The 24,204-nt window shown below is 37.8% G+C and overlaps 1 protein-coding gene and 1 non-coding gene across 2 annotated transcripts; both read right to left on the bottom strand.

Moving 5' to 3' along the window:
• Positions 1-417: 417 nt before the first annotated feature.
• Positions 418-23,427, bottom strand: kri1 (KRI1 homolog). The gene is made up of 19 exons (XM_051716980.1): positions 23,236-23,427; positions 19,436-19,506; positions 19,254-19,359; positions 19,047-19,149; positions 18,804-18,864; positions 18,574-18,623; positions 18,381-18,471; positions 16,045-16,122; positions 15,774-15,880; positions 14,941-15,073; positions 14,689-14,784; positions 14,268-14,438; positions 13,974-14,049; positions 13,766-13,884; positions 13,153-13,324; positions 9,256-9,386; positions 8,840-8,904; positions 1,278-1,373; positions 418-1,140 (listed from the first exon to the last, which is right to left on the bottom strand). The coding sequence occupies exons 1-19, from the start codon at positions 23,309-23,311 to the stop codon at positions 651-653; spliced, it is 2,292 nt and encodes a 763-aa protein (XP_051572940.1). The 5' UTR covers positions 23,312-23,427; the 3' UTR covers positions 418-650.
• LOC127452377 (Z30 small nucleolar RNA) lies at positions 9,068-9,167 on the bottom strand. The gene has a single exon (XR_007899246.1). It is a non-coding gene; the product is annotated as a Z30 small nucleolar RNA (small nucleolar RNA).
• Positions 23,428-24,204: the final 777 nt, after the last annotated feature.

Here is a 24,204-nt window from a genome sequence, read left to right as displayed (position 1 = left end):
CTATGTTAAGACAAAACTGAATAACTCTAAAGACTAAAGAAGAAAAAAGTAAACATTTACAGAATTTGTCATTTTTTTCCCTCTGAAATAAGCGTAATAGTGTTTATTTAGATATTTTTACGTCATAAAGTTTCTTATATGATACTGTATAACAAAATTATTTATTTCTAAGTGTTCATCTCTCCATCCTTTCTTACTATAAAGGATAGTTTGTTTTTATGTTGCATCTTTCTAGGGAGTTTCCAGATAATATTAGAAGAATTTGCTTTGGCTTTAGTACGATGACAATATAAAAGCCAATTATTTAATTTTGCAAACAACATTATCTTTATAATTATTTATCTCACACAGAAAATGGCTTTGAAAAGTTTGAGAACCCTGATCAAGAGGACAGTGTTCAAAACAAAAGACGAGGAAGAAATTTGAAAAAGTTTATTTCAACGACAGCAACTCTTTCTTCTTTTTACTAAAGCATATACATAAAACATTAGGCAAAGTTACAAAAACTTTCTCAAAACAAATCTGTTAAAATTGGAAATATATTACGTCATGAAGGGCATATCACAAAAGAGTCCTCCATGTTCACTGGTCCCTCGTGAACACTTTATTGTGAGGATGGCAGAAAATGGCGTTTAATTCAACATTATTGTTTACTCTTTTTTGCCCTGCTTTTCCCTTTTTTCTCGTTCGTTTCGTTTCTGTCTGTATAGCTCTCTAAAGTGGAGTCTCTTTGGATTCAGCCCATAGGCTTTGAGTCTCTGTCCACTGAACTCTCGGCCCCCCATCTTCACCTTCAGGGACCTGGAAATTAGGCGTCCACCTAGGCGTCTGTTTTTCTTCTTAAGCAATTTAGGTTTTTCAGTATTAAGCACCTCCAATTTGGGGGTTTCTGGAGTCTTTTCCACTTTAATCTTCTTCTTAGGAACCAGGAACATCTCCTCATCCTCTCCTTCATCCATCGCAGTGGCTTCTCTCAGATCCTGGACCACTTTCTTCTCCATGCTGTCTGTTGGAGTGCTTTCGGATTTCTCCTCTGTGAGATCTTCTTTCTCTTTCATGGTCTCAGACATCTTAACACGATCCTTCCTCTTTTTACCCACCTTTCCCTTGGCGTCCGTCGGCTCCTCTCGACCTTCATTCCTGTGACATAAATAGGATAAATACACCAGAGCACAAGTACTTATATGATGGAATGGACATTGTTCTCAAGTGCAAACTTTACTTTCAAATGGCAGTGCTCAGTCTAATTTTTGTCACATTTAGATGTTTAAACTCACTTATTATACAGAGATGTGAACACTTGCAGTTTCTTCTTGAAGTTTCGAGCTTTGATCTTGAAGTTCTTCACCTCACAGAGTTCATCCCTCTCTGACCTACACAAGGAAAAAACAAAACAAAATGTATCAAAATAAACTTTAATTACAGGCTCATTAACCATTAAATGCATGGTTTCGCCAAACATCATTACATACTCAGGTCTTTAGAGACCCGGTAAGTATATCTATCACAAATGGATCTACAAAATGTTCCGATATTGTCAAACTTTCAAAACATTTTCAAGACAATTAGAAAATATTAGAATAAAATATATTCTGATATATTTTGAAGTTTTATTTGTCATTTATCAAAGAGATGATGCAACAAATATAGAACAAGATTCATTATTTCCAATTTCATGACACACTGCTGGCTGTCAAAAACATATTGAGCTACACATAACACATAAGATACACATATGTATTTTCTCAGGCACTTACTGAGTCTAAATATATGCACAACTTGCATAATTTCAGTAGTACACACAAATAACAATAGTCATATCATACTGTTCATGTGTTACGCTTGCTATAGTTTATTTTCACATTGCTGCTTCATCAAATATTTGATTAACTGGGGCCCAGGTCAGGAAGCAGACAAACTGGCTAATCCGAACATCTGCTAGCGGCCTTGAGATGCCACACAGGTCACATAAACTACAACACACAGAGACTGTATCACCTAGATATCATATAGAGACTGTGTCTGTTCCCCAAACTACCAAACACAAACCCCTCACTAAATCATTTAGAAAAAATTTGATTAAGTTAAAACTTGAAAATAACAAAAAACAAAACAAAATTGAAGATAAACTTCATATAAAAGTTAGGGCTACTAAACATTAGATCTCTTTCTACCAAAACAGTAATTGTAAATGAAATTATTACAGATCATAGTTTGGATGCACTCTGTTTGACTGAAACCTGGCTTAAACCGGATTAATATATTCGTTTAAATGAATCTACTCCCTCAGGTTTTTTGTTATAAACATGAGCCTCGTCTGAAGGGTCGGGGAGGAGGTGTTGCTACAATTTACAGTGATGTTTTTGGTGGTACTCAGAGGTCAGGATATACGTTTCATTCTTTTGAAGTGATAATGCTTAATGTGACATTGTCAGATATAAATAAAAAATCTCTGTCGTCTTTTGCCCTTGCTACAGTATATAGATCACCTGGGCCGTACTCAGATTTCCTTGGTGAATTAGCAAATTTTCATTCAGATCTAGTAGTTAATGTAGATAGAGCTTTAACTGTTGTTGACTTCAACATTCACATAGATAATGAAAATGACACACTGGGATTAGCATTTATCGATATTCTCAACTCTGTTGGGGTCAGACAAAATTTGACAGGACCAACTCATTGCCATAATCATCCGCTAGATTTAATTGTCATATGGAGTTGATGTTGATACTATAGAAATTCTACCGCAGAGCAATGAAATCTCAGATAATTTCCATGTCTCTTTTATGCTGTGATCAGCTAATGCTACTCAATCTACACCACGCTATCGTTCAGGTAGAACAATTCTTTCGACCACTAAAGATAGCTTCACTAATAATCTTCCAGATTTATCTCATACACTCAGTAAGACAAAAAGTCTAGAAGAACTTGATGTAATAACAGAAAATATAAATACAGTCTTCTCTAGCACTCTTGTTAGTGTCGCCCCCTTCGATTAAAGAAAAAAGCCCCGCACCATGGTACAATGATCACACTCGTGCTCAAGAAAGCAGCTCGGAAAATGGAGCGCAAGTGGAAGAATACAAAATTGGAGGCATTTTGTGGTGCATGGAAGGATAGTGTCTGTAGTTACAGACAGGCACTAAAATCTGCCAGGTCAGCATACTTTAGCAAACTCATAGAAAATAACCACAATAATCTACAGGTGCATCTCAATAAATTAGAATGTCGTGGAAAAGTTCATTTATTTCAGTAATTCAACTCAAATTGTGAAACTCGTGTATTAAATAAATTCAATGCACACAGACTGAAGTAGTTTAAGTCTTTGGTTCTTTTAATTGTGATGATTTTGGCTCACATTTAACAAAAACCCACCAATTCACTATCTCATAAAATTAGAATATGGTGACATGCCAATCAGCTAATCAACTCAAAACACCTGCAAAGGTTTCCTGAGCCTTCAAAATGGTCTCTCAGTTTGGTTCACTAGGCTACACAAACATGGGGAAGACTGCTGATCTGACAGTTGTCCAGAAGACAATCATTGACACCCTTCACAAGGAGGGTAAGCCACAAACATTCATTGCCAAAGAAGCTGGCTGTTCACAGAGTGCTGTATCCAAGCATGTTAACAGAAAGTTGAGTGGAAGGAAAAAGTGTGGAAGAAAAAGATGCACAACCAACAGAGAGAACCGCAGCCTTATGATTGTCAAGCAAAATCGATTCAAGAATTTGGGTGAACAAGGAATGGACTGAGTCTGGGGTCAAGGCATCAAGACACAGACATGTCAAGAAATATGGCTACAGTTGTCATATTCCTCTTGTTAAGCCACTCCTGAACCACAGACAACGTCAGAGGTGTCTTACCTGGGCTAAGGAGAAGAAGAACTGGACTGTTGCCCAGTGGTCCAAAGTCCTCTTTTCAGATGAGAGCAAGTTTTGTATTTCATTTGGAAACCAAGGTCCTAGAGTCTGGAGGAAGGGTGGAGAAGCTCATAGCCCAAGTTGCTTGAAGTCCAGTGTTAAGTTTCCACAGTCTGTGATGACTTGGGGTGCAATGTCATCTGCTGGTGTTGGTCCATTGTGTTTTTTGAAAACCAAAGTCACTGCACCCTTTACCAAGAAATTTTGGAGCACTTCATGCTTCCTTCTGCTGACCAGCTTTTTAAAGATGCTGATTTCATTTTCCAGCAGGATTTGGCACCTGCCCACACTGCCAAAAGCACCAAAAGTTGGTTAAATGACCATGGTGTTGGTGTGCTTGAGTGGCCAGCAAACTCACCAGACCTGAACCCCATAGAGAATCTATGGGGTATTGTCAAGAGGAAAATGAGAAACAAGAGACCAAAAAATGCAGATGAGCTGAAGGCCACTGTCAAAGAAACCTGGGCTTCCATACCACCTCAGCAGTGCCACAAACTGATCACCTCCATGCCACGCCAAATTGAGGCAGTAATTAAAGCAATAGGAGCCCCTACCAAGTATTGAGTACATATACAGTAAATGAACATACTTTCCAGAAGGCCAACAATTCACTAAAAATGTTTTTTTATTGGTCTTATGATGTATTCTAATTTTTTGAGATATTCTGTCGCAGCACAATAGTAATGACTTCATGAATTTCTTTACTGATAAAATAGAAATCATCAGAAATAAAATTGGAATTATGCAATCAACTGTCACAGCACCTCAGAAAATGGTCTCATAATTTTCCTCAAAAGCAACTTCAATCATTCGCTGTCATAGGTCATGTAGAGCTAACAAAACTTATCGAAACATCAAAAGCCACAACATGTATGTTAGATCCAATGTCAGCTAAGCTCTTAAAGAGCTATTCCCTGTAATCTCAGAACCTCTTCTTAATATTATAAAACTCCTTACTATCCTTAGGATATGTCCCAAGAAACTTTAAAATGGCAGTTATCAAACCGCTTATTAAGAAGCCACAGCTTGATCCTGGAGAATTGGCTATTTATAGACCGATTTCAAATCTCCAGTTTAAGTTAAAAATACTAGAAAAGGTTGTGTCCTCCCAATTATGGTCATTTCTACAGAGAAATAGTATATATGAACAATGTCATTCAGGATTTAGGCCCCATCTCTGTACAGAGACTGCACTTATCAGTGTTGCAAACGACTTGCTCTTATCATCTGATCGCGGCTGCATTTCTCTTTTAGTGCTTTAAGATCTTAGTGCTGCCTTCGACACCATAGATCACAACATTCTCTTGAGTGGGATGGAGAATTATGTTGGCATTTGTGGACTTGCATTAGCTTGGTTTAGCTCCCATTTAGCAGATCGCTACCACTTTGTCTGTGTAAACAATGAATTGTCATATCAAACAAAAGTATGGCGTGCCACAGGAATCAGTTTTAGGGCTTCTGCTTTTCTCCTTATATATGCTTCCCCTGGGAGACATGATCAGGAATCATGGAATAAGTTTCCACTGTTATGCCAACGATACCAAACTTTATATTTCTTCAAAACCAGACGAAATTTCACAATTGTCAAAATTAGCAGTGTATCAATGAAATCAAAGATTGGATGGCCAGAAATTTCCTTCTACTCAGTTCCGACAAAACAGAGGTACTAATTATTGGACTAAAAAACCTCTAAAAACAAGCCGCTAAAATATAATTTGACTCTCGATGGATGTACTGTTACATCGTCTTCTACAGCAAAGAACTTAGGTGTTATGTTTGATATCACTCTATGCCTGTGCATTTTAAGTCTAGGCCTTCAGTGTGATTCATGCCATTAAGAAACACAATGAATAGGACACCATATACCTATCATACATTACATGGCAGTCAACTATGAAGTGAAAATCAGTCCTCCTTTCCTGTTTAATTAATCAATCGCACGATCATGCAGAACATCTCAGGTTTTTAAATCCATAATGATCTCTTTCTCAACGGCAATAACAGCAATGACAGCCGACTCATCAGCAAGATCTCGCACTCTTCGCTTTCAAATTATGTACATCACTTAAAGCGTGATTGCATCACTCAAGGCCAGCTAGAAGGCCTCGACCGGGACATATCCTAAAGACCACACCCACAAGAACACATAAATCAATCTGACTGGCTAATGAATCTGACAATCTGACTTTAGATGCCTATTACACTGTTGGGGGATTCTGTGGAAATTCTGAAGGCCTGACGGGGTGCAGCTCAGACTCACGTGCTGCTTCGGCTAAGGAACATGGCTTCGGGCATGCGATTAGTGAAACAGTTGTCACACTTTGCTTGTAAGCATCGAGGAATAAATTCTGATTGGATACATTTTTGCTATTTGTTTGTAGATTAATTAGGAGTGGAAAGCGATTGAAAATACATAGCCAAAAAGGTCAGTGAAAATGAAAGTATGTAAAAACATATATTTATTAGGCATGTTACGCCAGCAGAGAAGGCTTTGAGAAATCGCCACTGTCTGATATCAATCTGTCCTTTGAAAATCAAATTACCAATGTTTGTAGAATAGCATTCTTCCACCACAGAAATATTGCTAAGTTACGACACATGCTCTCTGTTGCTGATGACGAAAACTAATTAATGCGTTCATTACCTCAAGACTAGATTATTTTAAAGTATTACTGGGAGGATGTCCAGCAAGTTCAATAAATAAGCTTCAAATAGTTCAAAATGCAGCAGCCAGAGTGCTGACTAGAACCAAGTAATATGATCATATTAGCCCCATTTTATCATCGTTACACTGGCTACCTGTTAAATTTTGTATTAACTTTTTAATTTTGTTAACTACGTACAAAGCTTTGAATGATCTAGCTCCACAGTACTTAAGTGACATTCTACCACGCTATATTCCATCACGTACATTTCGATCGCAAAATTCTGGCCTGTTAATAGTCCCTAGAATATCAAAATCCACAAAAGGAGGTAGATCCTTTTCCTATTTGGCTCCTAAACTATGGAATAGTCTCCCTAACACTGTTCGGGACGCAGACACACTCAGTTTAAGTTTAGACTAAAGACTCATCTATTTAGCCAAGCATACACCTAATTTATCCATCAACTCACAATTAGGCTGCTTTAGTTAGGTCTGCTGGAACCAGAAACATTTATCATGATCTGAAAAAAATTCAATTTTTGATCAGATCAAAAAATTGAAATGGCATCTACGCTAATATTATTCTATTTGTTTCCCTGTCTCAACCTCGGGATTCATATCTGAGGTTACCAGGGCCGGCCAGATCCAGCTCCGTTCCTGCTTGGTGTTGGACTGCTATGTGTCTCTGAGTGATGACGACTAAATGCAGCCGGTGCCAGCCAGAAATCACTTCAGTCTATTACGATGGACTTCAGGGAATGAACTGATGCCAACTCCAACCATAAGACATGGGATACTTCATATGCCACTGCCTGAACCTTGGACTCAGGATAGACCTCACCGAAATGACCTGCTGGTTGAACTGCGATGCACCTCACTGATCACTGCCTGTATCACCTCGGTCTAATGATGGACTACACTCTTGAAATGGAATACACAGACTATCATTTAATTGCCAACAAAACCCTTCATCAGCCAACTAACAAAGGACAACTGCATCTATGTAAACTTCTGCAGTTAATCCAGCATGGACTTCTAAGACATTAGTCATTAATCTTACACTTCAAACAAAATCTTTGTTTAAACACTGACCCTTAACACTTACTTAGTTTACTCATTTTAAACCATGACTTGCACTGCACATAAATAACTATTATTGGTATTATATTCATGCTGTTAGCCAGAGGGGAACTGGCCCCCACAGTGAGCCTGGTTTCTCCCATGGTTATTTTTCTCCATTAACCAACATCTTATGGAGTTTAGTGTTCCTTGCCACAGTCGCCTTCAGCTTGCTCACATGGGGTTCTAAATACAATTATTAATGATTTATTTTTATACACAATTTACAATCATATCTGATCAAACTACATAATGATGACTCTAAGACTTTATAGATATTACAGTTTTGTTTTCTGTTGGTGCATGATTTTCAGTGGAGCTGCTTTGAAATGATGCGTGTTGTGAAAGTGCTATACAATTAAAAATGACTTGACTTGAAATAACAATGTCAAATATAAATCAAATCAATCATTGATACATCAGCGCCACCTTGAGTAAGAAATAGTATGTATAATATGTATGTGTACACGCATATGGGATACTGCTAATTCACCATTGTTGCACAGAAAATCAACATGATATAATAGTAATTTGTATGAATACAGTACTCATTTCTCTTGTAATAAACAAAGAAATATCTATCCTGTGATAAAGATATGAAATAATCATGAAAATATGATTTATGGAAGTGCAAAAAAAAAAACACCATTATATTTCTCGGGTCTTTAATTACCCTTTAAACTTTTGGTAATTAAGCAGTTATAAAAAAATATTATCATTTCAATTTTGCAATTTTTTTAAATTTTTTTATTGTTACACTATTCAGAAGAGAAAGGTTGAGGAATACTAAAGAGGTGTGCCTAACTCCAAAAAATGGATGAGGTACAGGGGGTGGAATGAGGTCCTGGGTCACTAAAGACCCGAGGAATGCATTAAAGAGTTGAAATAGGTCAGCCTGTTTGGACTGTTTTATATGATTTCTATGGTCCTTTTTTGTCACTTTGGAGCTAGACAACCAGGATCCCCATTTACATCTGTTGTATGGAAAAAAGCAGCCAGTACAATCTTCAACATTTCTTTTTTTTTATCGTGTTCCACAAAAGTCAGTCATATAGTTTTGTTATGACATCAGGGTGTGTAAATAATGACAATTTCATTTTTGAGTGAACTATTCCATTAATTCACCTCTGCCATATAGAGTACTTTACAGACCTGTACATGCAAGTCTTCCTCAGTGAGCACCAGCGGTTTAGCTCCTTTTCATCAGCTTTCAGGATCTAGGGAAATAAATTCAGGTAAGAATAAAAAAGGAAATATTAGCTAAAGGATTTCTGATTATGTAAAAATAAACTAATAGAAATATTTTATAATATATAATTCATATAAAAGTCCAGCATCAAATACTAATCTACACGGGTGGTGCTTCATATCAATTGAGATCTGCTCAGAGAGAAGATTACTGTCCCTCAGGTCCTGGTCAGAGTTATTCCCAGAGGAACATCAATACCAGGTCAGACACAATCTCAGCTCATCACCACAGCATCCACAGATCTATTCTCTATATTCACATAACTCATCATATTATAAAGCAATTCATCCAGGTATTAATGTAGCTCGTAGATCTTCACCTCATCGGAGGTCAGGCCGAAGTCATTTGGTACCACCTCTCTGTAACGGAACCTGCATGGCAAGTCATCAATGATGTCCTCGTAATCCAGTTTATAGTACTCATCCAAATACTGCTCAAACGTCTTCTCCTCTGAAAATAAATAAATAAATATTGTTAGTAGTCATAGGCCGATATATCGGCCAGGCTGAGTAATTGGCTGATATTTGGCCATTTTGTGATTATCGGCATACACGTTTGCTTGGCCTATTAACTTGGTGTTAACATTCCCTTGTGTCAGTTCCAAAATCTACCATCAGATTTGTCAATGGATAGTCAACACTTTCTGTTGTCAAGTTTTTCCTTTACAAGATTATGCAAATTTGAGTAAATATTGCATAAGTGTTTTGTTTTTTCACTTTAGAAATTGTGTACATCTGGTTTGCTGTTGTTAAATTATATTATGCTTATCGGCATTTATATCGGCCATCCTGCTCAATAGATATCGGTCATCCACTACTTGTTAGGTTAGAACAGAACGTGTTTTGTTTTATAAGAGGGTTGAATTTTGTAAAGATACAGAAGTTCTATACAATTCTGTTTTATTATTTAAAATGAAAAATAAGGTATAACCTGAAAATCTGATGTGAATGGAAGTGAATGGGACAGTCCTTAAGCATTAATATACACACAGTTTCAAAAGTTTAAGCACAAGATGTAAACATTATACATGTTAATTAGAGGTCGAGAAAAAAAAAAAAAATCACGATTTGGTGCATAATGCAGTACTTTTAAGTATAAACATGCCCGAAACACACCAGGGACTCTTATTTTGAATATACGATACGGTGAAAAAACTATCGGCATAGATTTTTGCCAATAACCAATAGTTCCAAAAAGCAACTATCGGCACCAGTTAATCAGTAAAACCAATATATCGGTCTACCTCTAGTGTTAATATGATTTTAGTGTCATAAAATCTCTTCCCATATCTGTGTAAAGTTATATCCAGTATTACAACATTGTTATCATGATGACGTAATACCAGTAAACCCTGTAATCTGGCAGACGCTGGAACACTGGTCAATCCCAACAAACCTCAGTACTCAAGGGGGCGACAGAGTTACCTTCAAATGTCTCCGCCATTAAACTGAATGTGTTATTATTCTGGTAAGTTGCTATAAATTTATTGATTTAATCAGCCAGATTCTCTTCAAACTGTTGCTTCGCCTTGACAGTAGTTAACCTGAAACTTACTGCAGAAGCGGACAGTTCACACTAATTTTGCTGTAGCGCCCCTTGTGGCAACGTTAAGAATAAACACGTACTTGTGTTGATTTATGAATTGTGATCCGTCACATTTCAGAACGCAACGACGTGTGAACTGGAGCTTGCGCTGCAAGATGCATTTGCGTTCATGTTGTTGTGTAGAGTACAGTTGTGCTCAAAAGTTTGCATACCCTTGGAGAATTGGTAATATATGTACCATTTTTAAAGAAAACATGAGTGAGCAGGCAAAACACATTTCTTTTATTTCTTATGGGATTCATATTCAACTGTAGGTTATAACAGAATGGCACAATCATTAAACAAAACATGGCAACAATGAAAAAATTAAATGACCCCTGTTCAAAAGTCTGCATACCCTTAGTTCTTAATACTGTGTATTGCCCCCTTTAGCATCAATGACAGTGTGCAGTCTTTTGTAATAGTTGTCTATGAGGCCCCAAATTCTTGCAGGTGGTATAGTTGCCCTCCAGGTCATGCAAAGTCTTTGGTCGTCTTGCATGAACTACACATTTGAGATCTCCCCAGAGTGGCTTGATGATATTAAGGGGAGCAGACTGTGATGGCCACTCCAGTATCTTCACTTTTTTCTGCTGTAACCACTGGAGGGTCAACTTGGCCTTGTGCTTAGTGTCACTGTCGTGCTGGAAGGTCCAAGAGCGTCCCATGCGCAGCTTTTGTGCAGAAGAATGCTAATTGTCTGCCAGTATTTTTTGATAACATGCTGCATTCATCTTGCCATCAATTTTCACAAGATTCCCCGTGCCTTTAGAGCTCACACACCCCTAAAACATCAGTGAGCCACCACCATGCTTCACAGTTGGGAAGGTATTTTTTTCACTATAGGTCTTGTTGACCCCTCTCCAACATAGCACTTATGGTTGTGACCATAAAGCTCTATTTTGGTCTCATTACTCCAAATAACAGTGTGCCAGAAGCTGTGAGGCGTGTCAAGGTTTTGTCGGGCATATTGTAACCGGGCTTTTTTGTGGCATTGGCGCAGTAAAGGCTTCTTTCTGGCAACTCGTCCATGCAGCTCATTTTTGTTCAAGTATCGTCGTATTGTGCTCCTTGAAACAACCACACCATCTTTTTCCAGAGCAGCCTGTATTTCTCCTGAGGTTACCTGTGGGTTTTTCTTTGTATCCCGAACAATTCTTCTGGCAGTTGTGGCTGAAGTCTTCCTTGGTCTACCTGACCTTGGCTTGGTATCAAGAGATCTCCAAATTTTTCACTTCTTAAGTGATTGAACAGTACTGACTGGTATTTTCAAGGCTTTGGATATCTTTTTATATCCTTTTCCATCTTTATAAAGTTCCATTACCTTGTTACGCAGGTCTTTTGACAGTTCTTTTCTGCTCCCCATGGCTCAGTATCTAGCCTGCTCAGTGCATCCACGTGAGAGCTAACAAACTCATTGACTATTTATACACAGACACTAATTGCAATTTAAAAAGCCACAGGTGTGGGAAATTAACCTTTAATTGCCATTTAAACCTGTGTGTGTTACCTTGTGTGTCTGTAACAAGGCCAAACATTCAAGGGTATGTAAACTTTTGATCAGGGCCATTTGGGTGATTTCTGTTATCATTATGATTCAAAAAGGAGCCAAACAACTGTGATAATAAATGGCCTCATTTGATCACTATCCTTAAATACAGTTTTTTTTTTTTTTTTGCATGATCAGTCATATTTTCAAAATCAATGCCAAAATTTCACAATTTCTGCCAGGGTATGCAAACTTTTGAGCACAACTGTATGTTTGGCCCTAAAGCACAAAGTATACTTTGATTTGACAAAAACGCTAAGCGTCTGCGTACATGACGTGTAATGCAAATTTCGTCATCAGCAGAGTGTTCGAGCACTGAACACCTGCGGCCTGATTTTTCTAACCATGGGTACTCTGAACGCACAGTATGCGCATGCGCCTGGGATTACTTCCACTAATTAGTGGGTCCACAAGGTGGCAACACTCACAGTTGAGCCGTTGCTTTCACAAAGCGCTAGATGATGTAAACAACAACAGTGGATGTGGAAGTCAGCAGATTCCCGCATTTGTATAACTTGAGTCTGAAGGAATATAAAGACATCTTTATGCAGATGCTCTGCAAACTCTTTGCAGGCTTTGGATTTTCTAGGCATCATTATTTTAGGATGACCAGAGCAACATTTCAGATGCGACGATTGGTCCGCTGGTTAGATCAATTATGAGTTATTCAGTCACGTGACTTTTTTTGACGCACATCTTTTATTCCTAATAAATTCAATAGTAGTTCCTTCAGTAAATGTGTTTCCATCATAGTTTATCCGCATTTCTTCTTATCGAATAAAAAATCTATCCACCTCAAGCGATCGTATACATTTTTTACGTGCATTTTGGAGAGTTTATTATTCTAGGTGTTTCCCTCCAGCAGTTTCTATGCAATATCCCAAAATGCTCATAAAAAAATACATGGATGGAAACCCAGCTACTGGTAATTGAGAACTTCTGCTTTTGCATGATGCTGCATTTACAATGCGAGGTGTCACGCAAGATAAACACAAATATTACTGAGTGCACCGTTAAGGTTTACAGAAACCTTTAAATGAATACTGACTTGATAGAAAAACACATTAAACATCAGACACTCACTTGGATCAAAGACCGGCTTTTTTTTGGTGATGATCTCCGCAAAATGAGACTTCTTCCTTTTCTTTCCCATTAGAGGGGCGACATCTTTGGTTTTCTTCTTCCTCTCCTCTCTCTCCTTCTTTCTCTTTTTTTTAGAAACTGGTTGTTTACTAGGGTCATAGTCAGCATCCATCTACCAAAGAGATTTCAGGTTAGACTAAGATCTTCTACCATACACAATCAATAGATGCCTGTGTTATGTGGAAAAAGTCCAGGTATCCACGTCTATTTCACAATGCCCCTGAGAGGATAGAGGATAGATCCCTTGCAATTAATTAATCATGGTTTTACCACAGTAATGATAGCTGAACTATGGTACTTCTAATAAAACTATAGTAATTACAAAATTTACCATGGTTTTAACAGTAGCCATATTTAAACCATGATATTCTTAGTGAAACCCAAGTTGCAATACTGGAAAACAAAAACTATAGTATTACAAATCATACTTTTGGGGTTACTTTGGTTTAAACACAAATACCATAGTCCTCCCTGTCCTCTAAGGGACTCTGTACTATTTAAATACAGTGGAAAAAATAAGGATATAAAATGAAAATATTTAAAATGGTCTTACTATAAAGTCAGGATCCTCACAGTTGGGTTGATAGTTTTCCTCTGCATCAAAATCTTCCTCTTCCCTGTACTCTTCCTCATCCTCTGCCTCTCCCGTCCATGTGTCCCAGTTCCAATTTTCTAACAAAACAGACACAAAACACACTCACATCATATGAACAATATGAAGCATTTTTGAAAACACACGTTGTACATGATTTGTACATTACCTCCCAATTCCTCGTCATCATTAAACTGTGGTTTCTCCTCCTCATCCCCTCCATAGTATTCATCTCCAAAGAACTTCTACACTCACAAGAGCGACAATTACAGATTCAGAAACATACAAAAACATGAAGCTCAATGTAAATATCAAATAGCTATTATTTCCTTACAAGATATGAGATCTTTTAACTAATCACCATCCAGATAAAGTTGGGCTCGGAGATTGCTGATAGTTCTTGCTGAAAATTACCGCTTTTAGGCCTACAGGTTTAGATGGATACATTTAATTTCCACCCCACCTGCATGAGCTGGTCATGTTGCTGGGGGTCAAAGTCATCCTCCAGATTGACCTCACTGAAGGCCAGCTGCTCATTTCCCGTCAGCTCCTGCAGCTTCTTCAGTTTTTCCATGATCTCTGCACGCTTCAGGTTCTTCAGTTCCTTCAGCTGCTGCTGCTTCTGTTCCTTCTCCTACAGGACGTCATGTAGAGATGCAAGAGCTCAGGTATATCACAAAAACTCTCCATTTAACACTTTTGACATGCAAATGTTGCTAAAAACCAAAACGCTACGGTATGTTGTCGCAGAAGTCTCCAGAACATCACGTTGTAAATACGGTATTGCAACAACCAAAAGGAAGGGGAAAAAAGCAAACAAACAACAAAAACAATTGTAAAAGTCTTTTAAAAATGGTTACATAATGATACTTATTTTTTTTTACCTTTTTCTTCCGCTCTTTCACCTCCTGTCTCTTTCTCTTTCTTGTGTCATCTTTGCTTCGGACAGATGTGACAATGTTGCGGGGATACGTTTTGATCTGTGCAGTGGAGGTGATAAGTAATGACATTAAACAAAGAGGTCTGCCCTTCTTAGCATTCACATGTATAGATAATAAACCCCACACAATTGTTATGACAAATCAAACCAATACTGGTATTCTCTTTCACACTCGCTCACAGTCTCTCCCTCTTACCTTTACAGCATCAGGCTCCTCAAAGCGGAAGTTGTAATGCCTCTCAAAGTCCTCCTGTTTCTGCAGAAAAGACTCTCCCTCGTCCTCAGAGTCATCAACATCTTCCTGCAACAGCTCATTATAGGTGGGGATCCTAAAAGCCATTCACAGATACAGTGTCAATTACAATAGGGTTAGCAAGGAGTTTGATGTACTCCGAAAACATACTGTAACTTTCAGAGCTAAAAACTTCCTCCTCAGCCCAAAAACACCATTCGGTTTGAATTAAAAATTATTTCTGAAGGAGTCATTCTTGCAGCAGATCCTTTTGAAAGATGCAAACATCCGAAAATTCGATTGTTTTTTGATGCTGTCACAATACAGGCTTTACTATGAGGCTATTTAATTCTAAGGGTCACAGGGAGGGTGGAAAATGGTCATGAAAATCTCCAACCTGACTAAGGTGCACTCAGTCATTTTTATCTCATTAAAACAGTGTCCCCCTAAAGAAATGAAAAGTATATTTGAAACATGAAACAGTAACTCAGATAACCGCTCTGTACAATTGTGGTGAGAAGAACAGCATCTCAGAATGCTATTCTGAGATGCGGGTTGGCGCTGTTTTGGCGGCACGAGGGGGACCTACACCATATTAGGCAGGTGGTTTTAATGTTGTGACTGATCGGTGTATGTATAAAATCATGATCATTCACATGAGCTGAAGACTAAAGTCATATCAGTAACCTTATAAAAGCTGTTTTATTCTACATGGAGAGGGTCCCCTCACGGGGTCTGCCATGTTAGGATCACATGATCAAAAGAAAACTACTCGCTTAATCTCAGTCAAATCCCACCTCTTATCTTCATCCTCCTCCAGGTAGCGCTTGTTGAGCATGTAATCTCGCAGGAAAGACTCCTTCTCATCCAGCTGAGGGTTGTTCCAGAAATCACGCAGGTATTTCTGGATTTATATGAATGACACACAGGGCAGCCGCCAATCAGAAAAGAGCATTTTTAATCTCAACACCCAACAGCTAATCAAATCAATCCATAGCCTATATCATTTTAACTATATATATCAGTACATTTCAAACTACTTTAGCTTTAATCCAGTCAAACACTGACCATGTCTTGAACTTCCTCCTTCCCTTCAAGCTCTGCTTGACCCTTCAACCACTCCACATAGTCAGCTTCCTCTTTATCCTTATATGCATAGGAAAACACAAACAGACAAAGAGAAAGTTTAAGATTGGATAGCCAGTGATAAGAATAACCAGTTTTATTCTGAACAATTATACAAAATATCAGTGGCCCATGGGTGCACAACACAACAAAATTTACAAAGCATATAAGATCCGAAAACACAAAACAATTAATCCACAACACAATGAAATGAAGCTGCAACACAACAAAATTATCAGAAAAGGCTTAATTTCGTTGTGGCTAATTGCCATTGTGCAGTGGCTAATTTTTGTTGTTTTGAGGTTTAATTTCATTGGACCTCATTCATGAAACACGAGCAAAACAAATTTATGTGTAAATCATTCGTAAAGCTGTTCTGACATAAATTCTCGAATTCATGAAAGATTTTGTATGTTTAAAACGTTAGCTGGTACAAACTACATTTGTAATCTCCTTCAACTTTCAAATAGTGTAAAAGATTTCAGAATGTATCTGTAATTTTAATGTTTTTCTTTTTTGATACTGGTGACTAATACCAGAGACAATTTAGCCCGAGATGGACTACTTCTGTTAAAATGAATGGGAGAAATTAGAACAAAAAGCCCTGCACTGTCATAGCTTACAGCGTTTCTGTCAAAGTCTTTCTTTAGGTTTCAAGTGTATCACTGTTACAGTCTTGATTTACTCGAGAAGTTTCTCCAATGATACTGCTGATGCGCTCAACTAAATCAGAGAATGTTAATGGTGGTGGTCCTGCCAATTAAGCTTCATGTCAAACCATTTTATTGACCTCTTGGACTGTTTAATTCACAAAACAACTTCTGATGACAGCAAAAGCATGCAATGACCTTAAGTTCCTCACTTTCTTTTTAGAATGAGCATGCGAGTTGCTAAATCAACATTTTACGATATGAATGCACTCCATTAATAACATTTATTACGGTTCGCATGTGTGTTAAAAGCTTCCTATTTTCATTTACTAGTGAGCCTGAAGTCTTCCTTATATGGTGTTTTCATGGGCGTGGATTATGATAATTGTGAATGAACGTGCACGCATGCTCCATTTACGAATGTTTGGAACTCACTAACATACAGTGTTTTACTAACAAATCTGGAGGGTACAAACGGACGAACGTTTTTGTGAAGCTCTATTTTACGCATAAATTACTCCCAAATTACTCACATACTCATAAATGTAATGAATGAGGCCCACTGTGTTGTGGCTTATTTCTATTGTGCAGAGGCCTTTCCATTGTGTTGTGACTAATTTTCATTGTGCTGTGGTATTTCCGTTGTGGCTTATTTCTATTGTGTTGTGGCTTATTTCCGTTGTGTTGTGGCTTATTTCCATTGTGTTGTGACTAATTTTCATTGTGCTGTGGTATTTCCGTTGTGGCTTATTTCTATTGTGTTGTGGCTTATTTCCGTTGTGTTGTGGCTTATATCCGTTGTGTTGTGGCTTATTTCCGTTGTGTTGTGGCTTATATCCGTTGTGTTGTGGCTTATTTCCGTTGTGTTGTGGCTTATTTCCGTTGTGTTGTGGCTTATTTCCGTTGTGTTGTGACTTATATCCGTTGTGTTGTGACTTACATCCGTTGTGTTGTGACTTACATCTGTTGTGTTGTGACTTACATCCGTTGTGTTGTGACTTATTTCCATTGTGTTGTGGATTAATTTCATTGTGTTGTGGCCTTTCCATTGTGGCTTAATTTTGTGTTGTGTCTTAATTTCATTGTGTTGTTGCTTAATTTCATTGTGTTGTGATTTATTTCCATTGTAGCTTAATTTTGTTGTGGCTTATTTCCATTGTGTTGTGGCTTATTTCTGTTGTGCTGTGGCTTAATTTCTTTTCTGTTATAGCTTCATTTAGTTGTGTTATGTTTTAAGATCATTGTTTTGTAACTTAATTTCATTGCGTTGTGGCTTAATATTGTTGTGCTGTGGCTTTTTTTCTCTTTGTGTTGAGACTTAATTTAATTGTGATGTGCCTTATCTGTTATGTTGTGGCTTAATATTGTTGTGCTGTGGCTTTTTTTGTTTTTGCTTAATTTCATTGTGATAAGGTTTCATTTCATTGTGTTTTCAGATTTTATTTGCTTTGCTAATTTTGTTATGCTGTGCACCCATGGGCCACCGTACACAATCCTCCTTTAACATCCAACGAAACTGCTACAACATCTGAAAGAGTACAATCATGCTCGTTAAATTACAGCACATCTCTAACACCCTGAAGAGGGACTTCAACATTTGGTATTATATAAAGTAAAAGGATGAAGCACCTTCTCCTCTTGTGTTTTCATTCTCCGTGTCAGCAGCTTCACATCGTGATCACTATCTTCTTCGTCACTATCTTGAACAAACTTGCGGAAACTATCAGATGGGAAAAGGCAAAGCTTAAGTAAAACACATATTAGTGCTCTAAAAAACAATTTTATAGAGTGACAACATCAATGAAGCCACTTGACTTCCTACCTTTCCTTCAGCTCCTTCTGTTCCTGGATGTAGGTCGGAGACGCAGCTCTCTGTAACACAAACACAGTCATGATATTTAGTGTTATATGACGGTATACACTGTGCAGCTGTAGAAATGTGTCATCCAGTAGAATACATTTTTCCTGGCCTTCAATATCAATTTACAGATTTTCAGAATTCAAAGACAGCAGATTTCAAACAATCTCATTAAAGATCATGAGTGTCAATACCTCTTGCATCTGTTTAGAAAGTTCTTCATCAGCACTGTCATCCTCATCATCATCATATTTTCTGAAATATACAATATTATATTTATTATATCATGTAATATCTACCCACGCAGTCAGCTTTAGAGCCAAAATAAGAGGGCATCAGTAGTCTAAATGCTAATAATTCACATAAATAATGGTTTCAGCATGTAACTATAGAAAGACAAGAGCATCAATTTAGCCTAAGCACACATGGTTTCTTACCCTCCTCTCTCCAGGATGACTTTCCGCTCATAGTCCTTTAGAAACATGGGTATCTCAGACTTTTTTGAAGTGGATGGCTGCTCATCACTGCCAGATTCTGATGCTGTTGAATAAAGAGCAATTCACAGCTCATGCCTAAAACAGTCTGGTCTCATATTGTGATTAATCAAAATAGTATTAATCATACAACGAGGCTTCTTTACATACAGTCCTCTATGTAGAACTTGGCATCCTTCTGATAGATTTTTGGATCTTTCTTCTTCAGTAGTGACAGCGTTCTGAAGAAATCCCGGTCAAGCTTTGGGTCCAGCTCCTAAACATTAATTTATCAGACTTTTATTAGATGTGAGGAACAGAGGACAAAAGAATGTGAGGGAATAATATCTTACCACTTCACTCTCGTCAGAGTCTAACGAGCCCGAAGTATCCTCCTCATCCTGGTCTCCATAGCGGTCCTTCACTAGAACATACAACATAAACTCTCCGATTTAAAGACCCCATGAAGTTTCTTTCCTGTGCTGATGCATTTCCTATTGAAACAGGAAGTTGTAATATCATTGGGCACACCCCTTTTTTATACACTGATGAGCCAAAGCATTATGACCACCTGCCTAATATGCTGTTGGTCCTCCGTGTGCCACCAAGACAGCACCGACCGGCCGAGGCATGGACTCTAAAAGACCCCTGAAGGTTTCCTGTGGTATCTGGCACCAAGACATTAACAGCAGATCCTTCAAGTCCTGTAAGTTGCAAGGTGGAGCCACCGTGGATCGGCCTTGTTGGTCCAGCTCATCCCATAGATGCTCAATCGGATTGAGATCTGGGGAATATGGAGGCCAAGTCAACACCTTGAACTCTTCATCATGTTCCTCAAACCATTCCAGAAAAACGTGTGCAATGGGGCAGGGCGTATTATCCTGCTGAAAGAGGTCACTGCCATCAGGGAATACCATTGCCATGAAGGGGTGTACCTGGTCTGCAATGATGTTTAGGTAGGTGGCACGTGTCAAATTGACGTCCACATGAATGGCCGGACCCAGGGTTTCCCAGCAGAACATTGCCAAGAGCATCAAACTCCCTCCACTGGCTTGTCGTCTTCCCACAGTGCATCCTGGTGCCATCACTACCCCAGGTAAACGGCACACACGTACATGGCCGTCCACATGATGTAAAAGAAAACAGGACTCGTCGGACCAGGTGACCTTCTTCCACTGCTCCAAGGTCTAGTTCCAACGCTTGCGTGCCCATAGTAGGTGCTTTCGACAGCGGAAAGGGTTCATCATGGGTACTCTGACCGGTCTGCGGCAACGCAGCCCCATACGCAGCAGGGCGCGATACACTGTGTATTGTGACACATTCCTCCCGTAACCATCATTAAAATTTTCTGTGACTTATGCCACAGTACACCTTCTGTTGGTTAGGACCAGACGGGATACCTTCGTTGCCCTCGTGCATTGATGAGCCTTGGACGCCTAACACCCTGTCGCTGGTTTGTGGTTTGTCCCTCCTCGGACCACCAATTTGGCGCTTGTCAAAGTCACTCAGGTCTTTACTCCTGCCCATTACTCACATTGTCGATGAGAATGGATTGATCGCTTAACATCTAATCTACCCAAGACCTTGACATGTGACCTTGTTAGATGATCATTGTTATTCACTTCACCTGTGAGTGGTCATAATGTTTTGGCTCATCTGTGTAAGTAGCCAATAGCCTTTAGTTCACGTCTCCTCCGTGAACCATAATTTGTAACTTGCTATTGCTAGTCAGTGACAGGTTTGGGGGAGGGATAATCTCACTCTAGAGAGCATTTTATTGGAGTAATATTTCGATACGCCCATGAGTGCAAAATTAGTCATCAACATTTTTGGTCCGTTTTCCCAGAAGAGAAAGACTGTACATTTTTTGCAAATTTTATCAAGTTATAAAGTATACTAACTACTAGACAGTCATAAAGCTATCAGACATTGACTTAGTCTTGTAAAAAGCTCAATTCTAAGAGTTTAACACTGTTATAACGTAATATTAACAAAGTCCATTTCAAGGCAAATCAGTCCACACTGTGGCCATCTTTAGAACCCCTGTCAGATATCTTCTATGAATGCAAGCAGCATAAAAGTACAGCTCCTATCTACATGAATGGGGAAAGACAGAAATCTCCAAAACGGTTGATCAAGTTTATGATCAAAGAACATATTTCTAATAGTGATCGACCGATATGGGTTTTTTAATGGCCGATGACAATGCTGATATCCAGAGTGCAGTGTGGCCGATACAATGCCGATATATCACACAATTTAGCATAGTAAATAACAAACATAAAATTGCTAAAAAAAAAATTATAAACTCTTATTTAGCACTATATTTTCTCAATTTCACACAAAACTTTAACTTTGTAAAAAATAATCTCAAAAACAATATTGAATTTTAAAATGGTAGATAGCAGATTCTTCTGATTTCTGTTTAGTCATCAAATGTTAGTAATTTATTTGCCCATTAAGAAATTGTTAATATATTATGAAGAAGGAAATAACAGTACACACAATAGTGCAGCAACCATGGATGGCATGTCCACATTAGCAATCGCATTTTCTCAAAAAATACCGAATCAAACAAATTGTACATACAGTGCATAATGAATAAGACATTTACTCATAGCACACGTGAAGTGCTTTTACTTTGAAGTTAGTGCGAGCAGCAAACTCCTGACAGTTTAAACGGCATGGATCACCTGCTTGGACTGTCACGGACCAGCATGATTTGTGAAACAGAGGAACTTTTGATCCTGAAGTTTTTAATTCTGGCTGATAGAATACACGCTTCAGAGGAAGATATTAGATGAGCACTCGACGGGAAGAAAATGCTGGATTTTCATGAGGTTCGTAAACTACATCTTTTTAAACGAGATATGCGCATATTTGCAGACGGTATATAATAGAAGTTTTATTGATATTTGCCTTTTATCAATAGAAAAGTTCCAGGGAACTGTTGAGGAGAGACTGTTAGAATACATGCTTTAGAGGAAGATTTATGAGCACTCCACAGGATGTTGGAGCTGTTGAAGTTGTGTGAGGTTGGTTTATTACATCTGTTAAAACAAGATATGCGCATATTTGCAGATGGTTTATGATATTAATATTATTTATATTTGCCTTTTTATCATTAGACAAGAGAGTTAAAAGTTCCAGGGAACTGTTGAGGAGAGAGAGGGAGAATGAAACAGGTGAGCACTTCAACATTATGAGCTCAAATGTGTCTGATATGCAGACCGTTTAAATGAGACTGTGTTGCACAACGGTTTATAATTGTAGTAACACGATGGCATGTAACAACAAAACAAACCATTACTGGTCGTTTACATGCCTCAGTCGCTTCACATGCAAGCAGGCAATTCTCAGAGCCCTCAAGAAACAAATCAGCCAAACAGGAAAATGTATCGGCTGATGCCGATTATTAAAAAGATTCAGAATATCGCCCGATTTATTGGTATAATAAATTGTGCTTCTTAAGCTCAGTTCACATTAAAAACTCTTTTTCAGACTGGTACAGCTAATGCACATGCACGTTCTCAAGTTGACTGACAGGCGATGTCTGTTTCTAAAAGGTGATTGGCTCTTTTACCTGTAAGGCGGTACTTCCTTTTCTAAATCCGCCATATTGGATTTTCTAATTTCTGCCATTCACTTTAATACAAGCGCTCCATCTCGGGCAAAATAGTCTTTGGTGTTAGTCACCAGTATCAAAAAATCAAACATTACAATTACAGAAAGATTCTGAAAGCTTTTACACTGTTCGAACTTTGAAGGAGATTCCATATTAATTTAATAGGAATTTACACTAGTAAAAATATTGTGGTAACTGTGGTACTTTGATGGAAGCTAAGGTAATAATTGTAATTTTTTAAAGAGTTATTCCCGAAAAGATTTTACTTGTATTCAAATTTTCGATATGAAGATATGGATAAAGTTGACCTATATTTATACATATTACTTCATATTAGTGTATAATCCCGTAACTTAAGCTTTATGACAACATCATGTCACACGAGCATCCACAAAACAAACGATGGTTTACATAAAGGTGTTTGAGATTTATATGAAGATGTCCTCTGATCATCATACAAAATAATATACCTAAGATGTGATCTAAACAGACTGTGTTTGTATTTCTAGCACAAGTGTCTCAACTCACGTCTCTGCAGCTCTTCTTTCTGCCGATATTTCTCATATTTCTCTGCGAACTTCTTGTTGATCTTAAGGTCCGACATAACTGTTCACATATGTAAACTATCTTCTGATTCGCGATCAGATTATTATCAAGACAATCACAATAATTCAAACTCTCGTGCTGTATATGCTCGTCTGCAACACGGCATGGGCACGTGACCTCTGACCCTCTTACGTCATCCTACGTCAGGGTTCAAATATCTCCTCGGATCCTAACGGATTTTCCACCTTAGAAATTAAAACAATGAATTTTTTTCACATACTTTGATATGTATACTGTATACGTGTTTGTTGAATAATTAGATGAAAACATGCGTGTTTGCTTAAACAGGACACGCGGCTTCATTGTGTAAATATGGCGTCAAACTCTAGTGCGACGTCTAGAGGGCAGTATATCATTAACAACTGTAAGAGCAGTGCTTAATCACAAGAACTTCTTCAATCACCCCAAAAAGTATTTTAAAATTTTGCGCATAATTAATTTTAATAACAAATTTCCATAAAATTGTAATCTTTAACTAAATAAAAAAACTAAAACAAATGTGTTTATATTAAATAGTTGTATTATTATTATTTTTTAATTACACAATTACTTTTTTTGTGTAATTAAAATGCTATAATCTTAAAAAATTTGAGTGTATTTGAGGCACACTGAAAAATGTATGAATCATAGAAAAATATCAAACCGTGTGGTATTTATCTTAAAGAAATATAGCACAAGCACACATTTCAAGCAACATTTCATTAAAAAGGGAGTTTGTTGGAATTTAAATAAGGAAAAAAGAAAAATATAGATATTATAAAAAATCTAGTTACTAAAGGAATATTTTGGGTTATTACAAGTTTAGCTCGATCGACAGCATTTGTGGCATAATGTTGATTACCACAAAAAAAAAAAAAAAAAAAAAAAAGAAATTCGACTCCTCCCTCCTTT

This window comes from Myxocyprinus asiaticus, chromosome 14, assembly GCF_019703515.2.
Source record: "Myxocyprinus asiaticus isolate MX2 ecotype Aquarium Trade chromosome 14, UBuf_Myxa_2, whole genome shotgun sequence".
Classification (NCBI taxonomy): domain Eukaryota; kingdom Metazoa; phylum Chordata; class Actinopteri; order Cypriniformes; family Catostomidae; genus Myxocyprinus; species Myxocyprinus asiaticus.
Note: the sequence above shows the minus strand (reverse complement) of the source record. Positions and strands in the feature narration are given on the sequence as shown.

Excerpts from the sequence above, each read along its gene's own strand:
- kri1 (XM_051716980.1), bottom strand. The coding sequence starts at position 23,311 with ATGTCGGACCTTAAGATCAACAAGAAGTTCGCAGAGAAATATGAGAAA. Across the intron at positions 19,360-19,435 it reads ACTCTGACGAGAGTGAAGTG|GAGCTGGACCCAAAGCTTGA; the intron begins GTAAGATATTAT and ends ATTAATGTTTAG. Across the intron at positions 8,905-9,255 it reads TCGGCCTGACCTCCGATGAG|ATCCTGAAAGCTGATGAAAA; the intron begins GTGAAGATCTAC and ends TTATTTCCCTAG.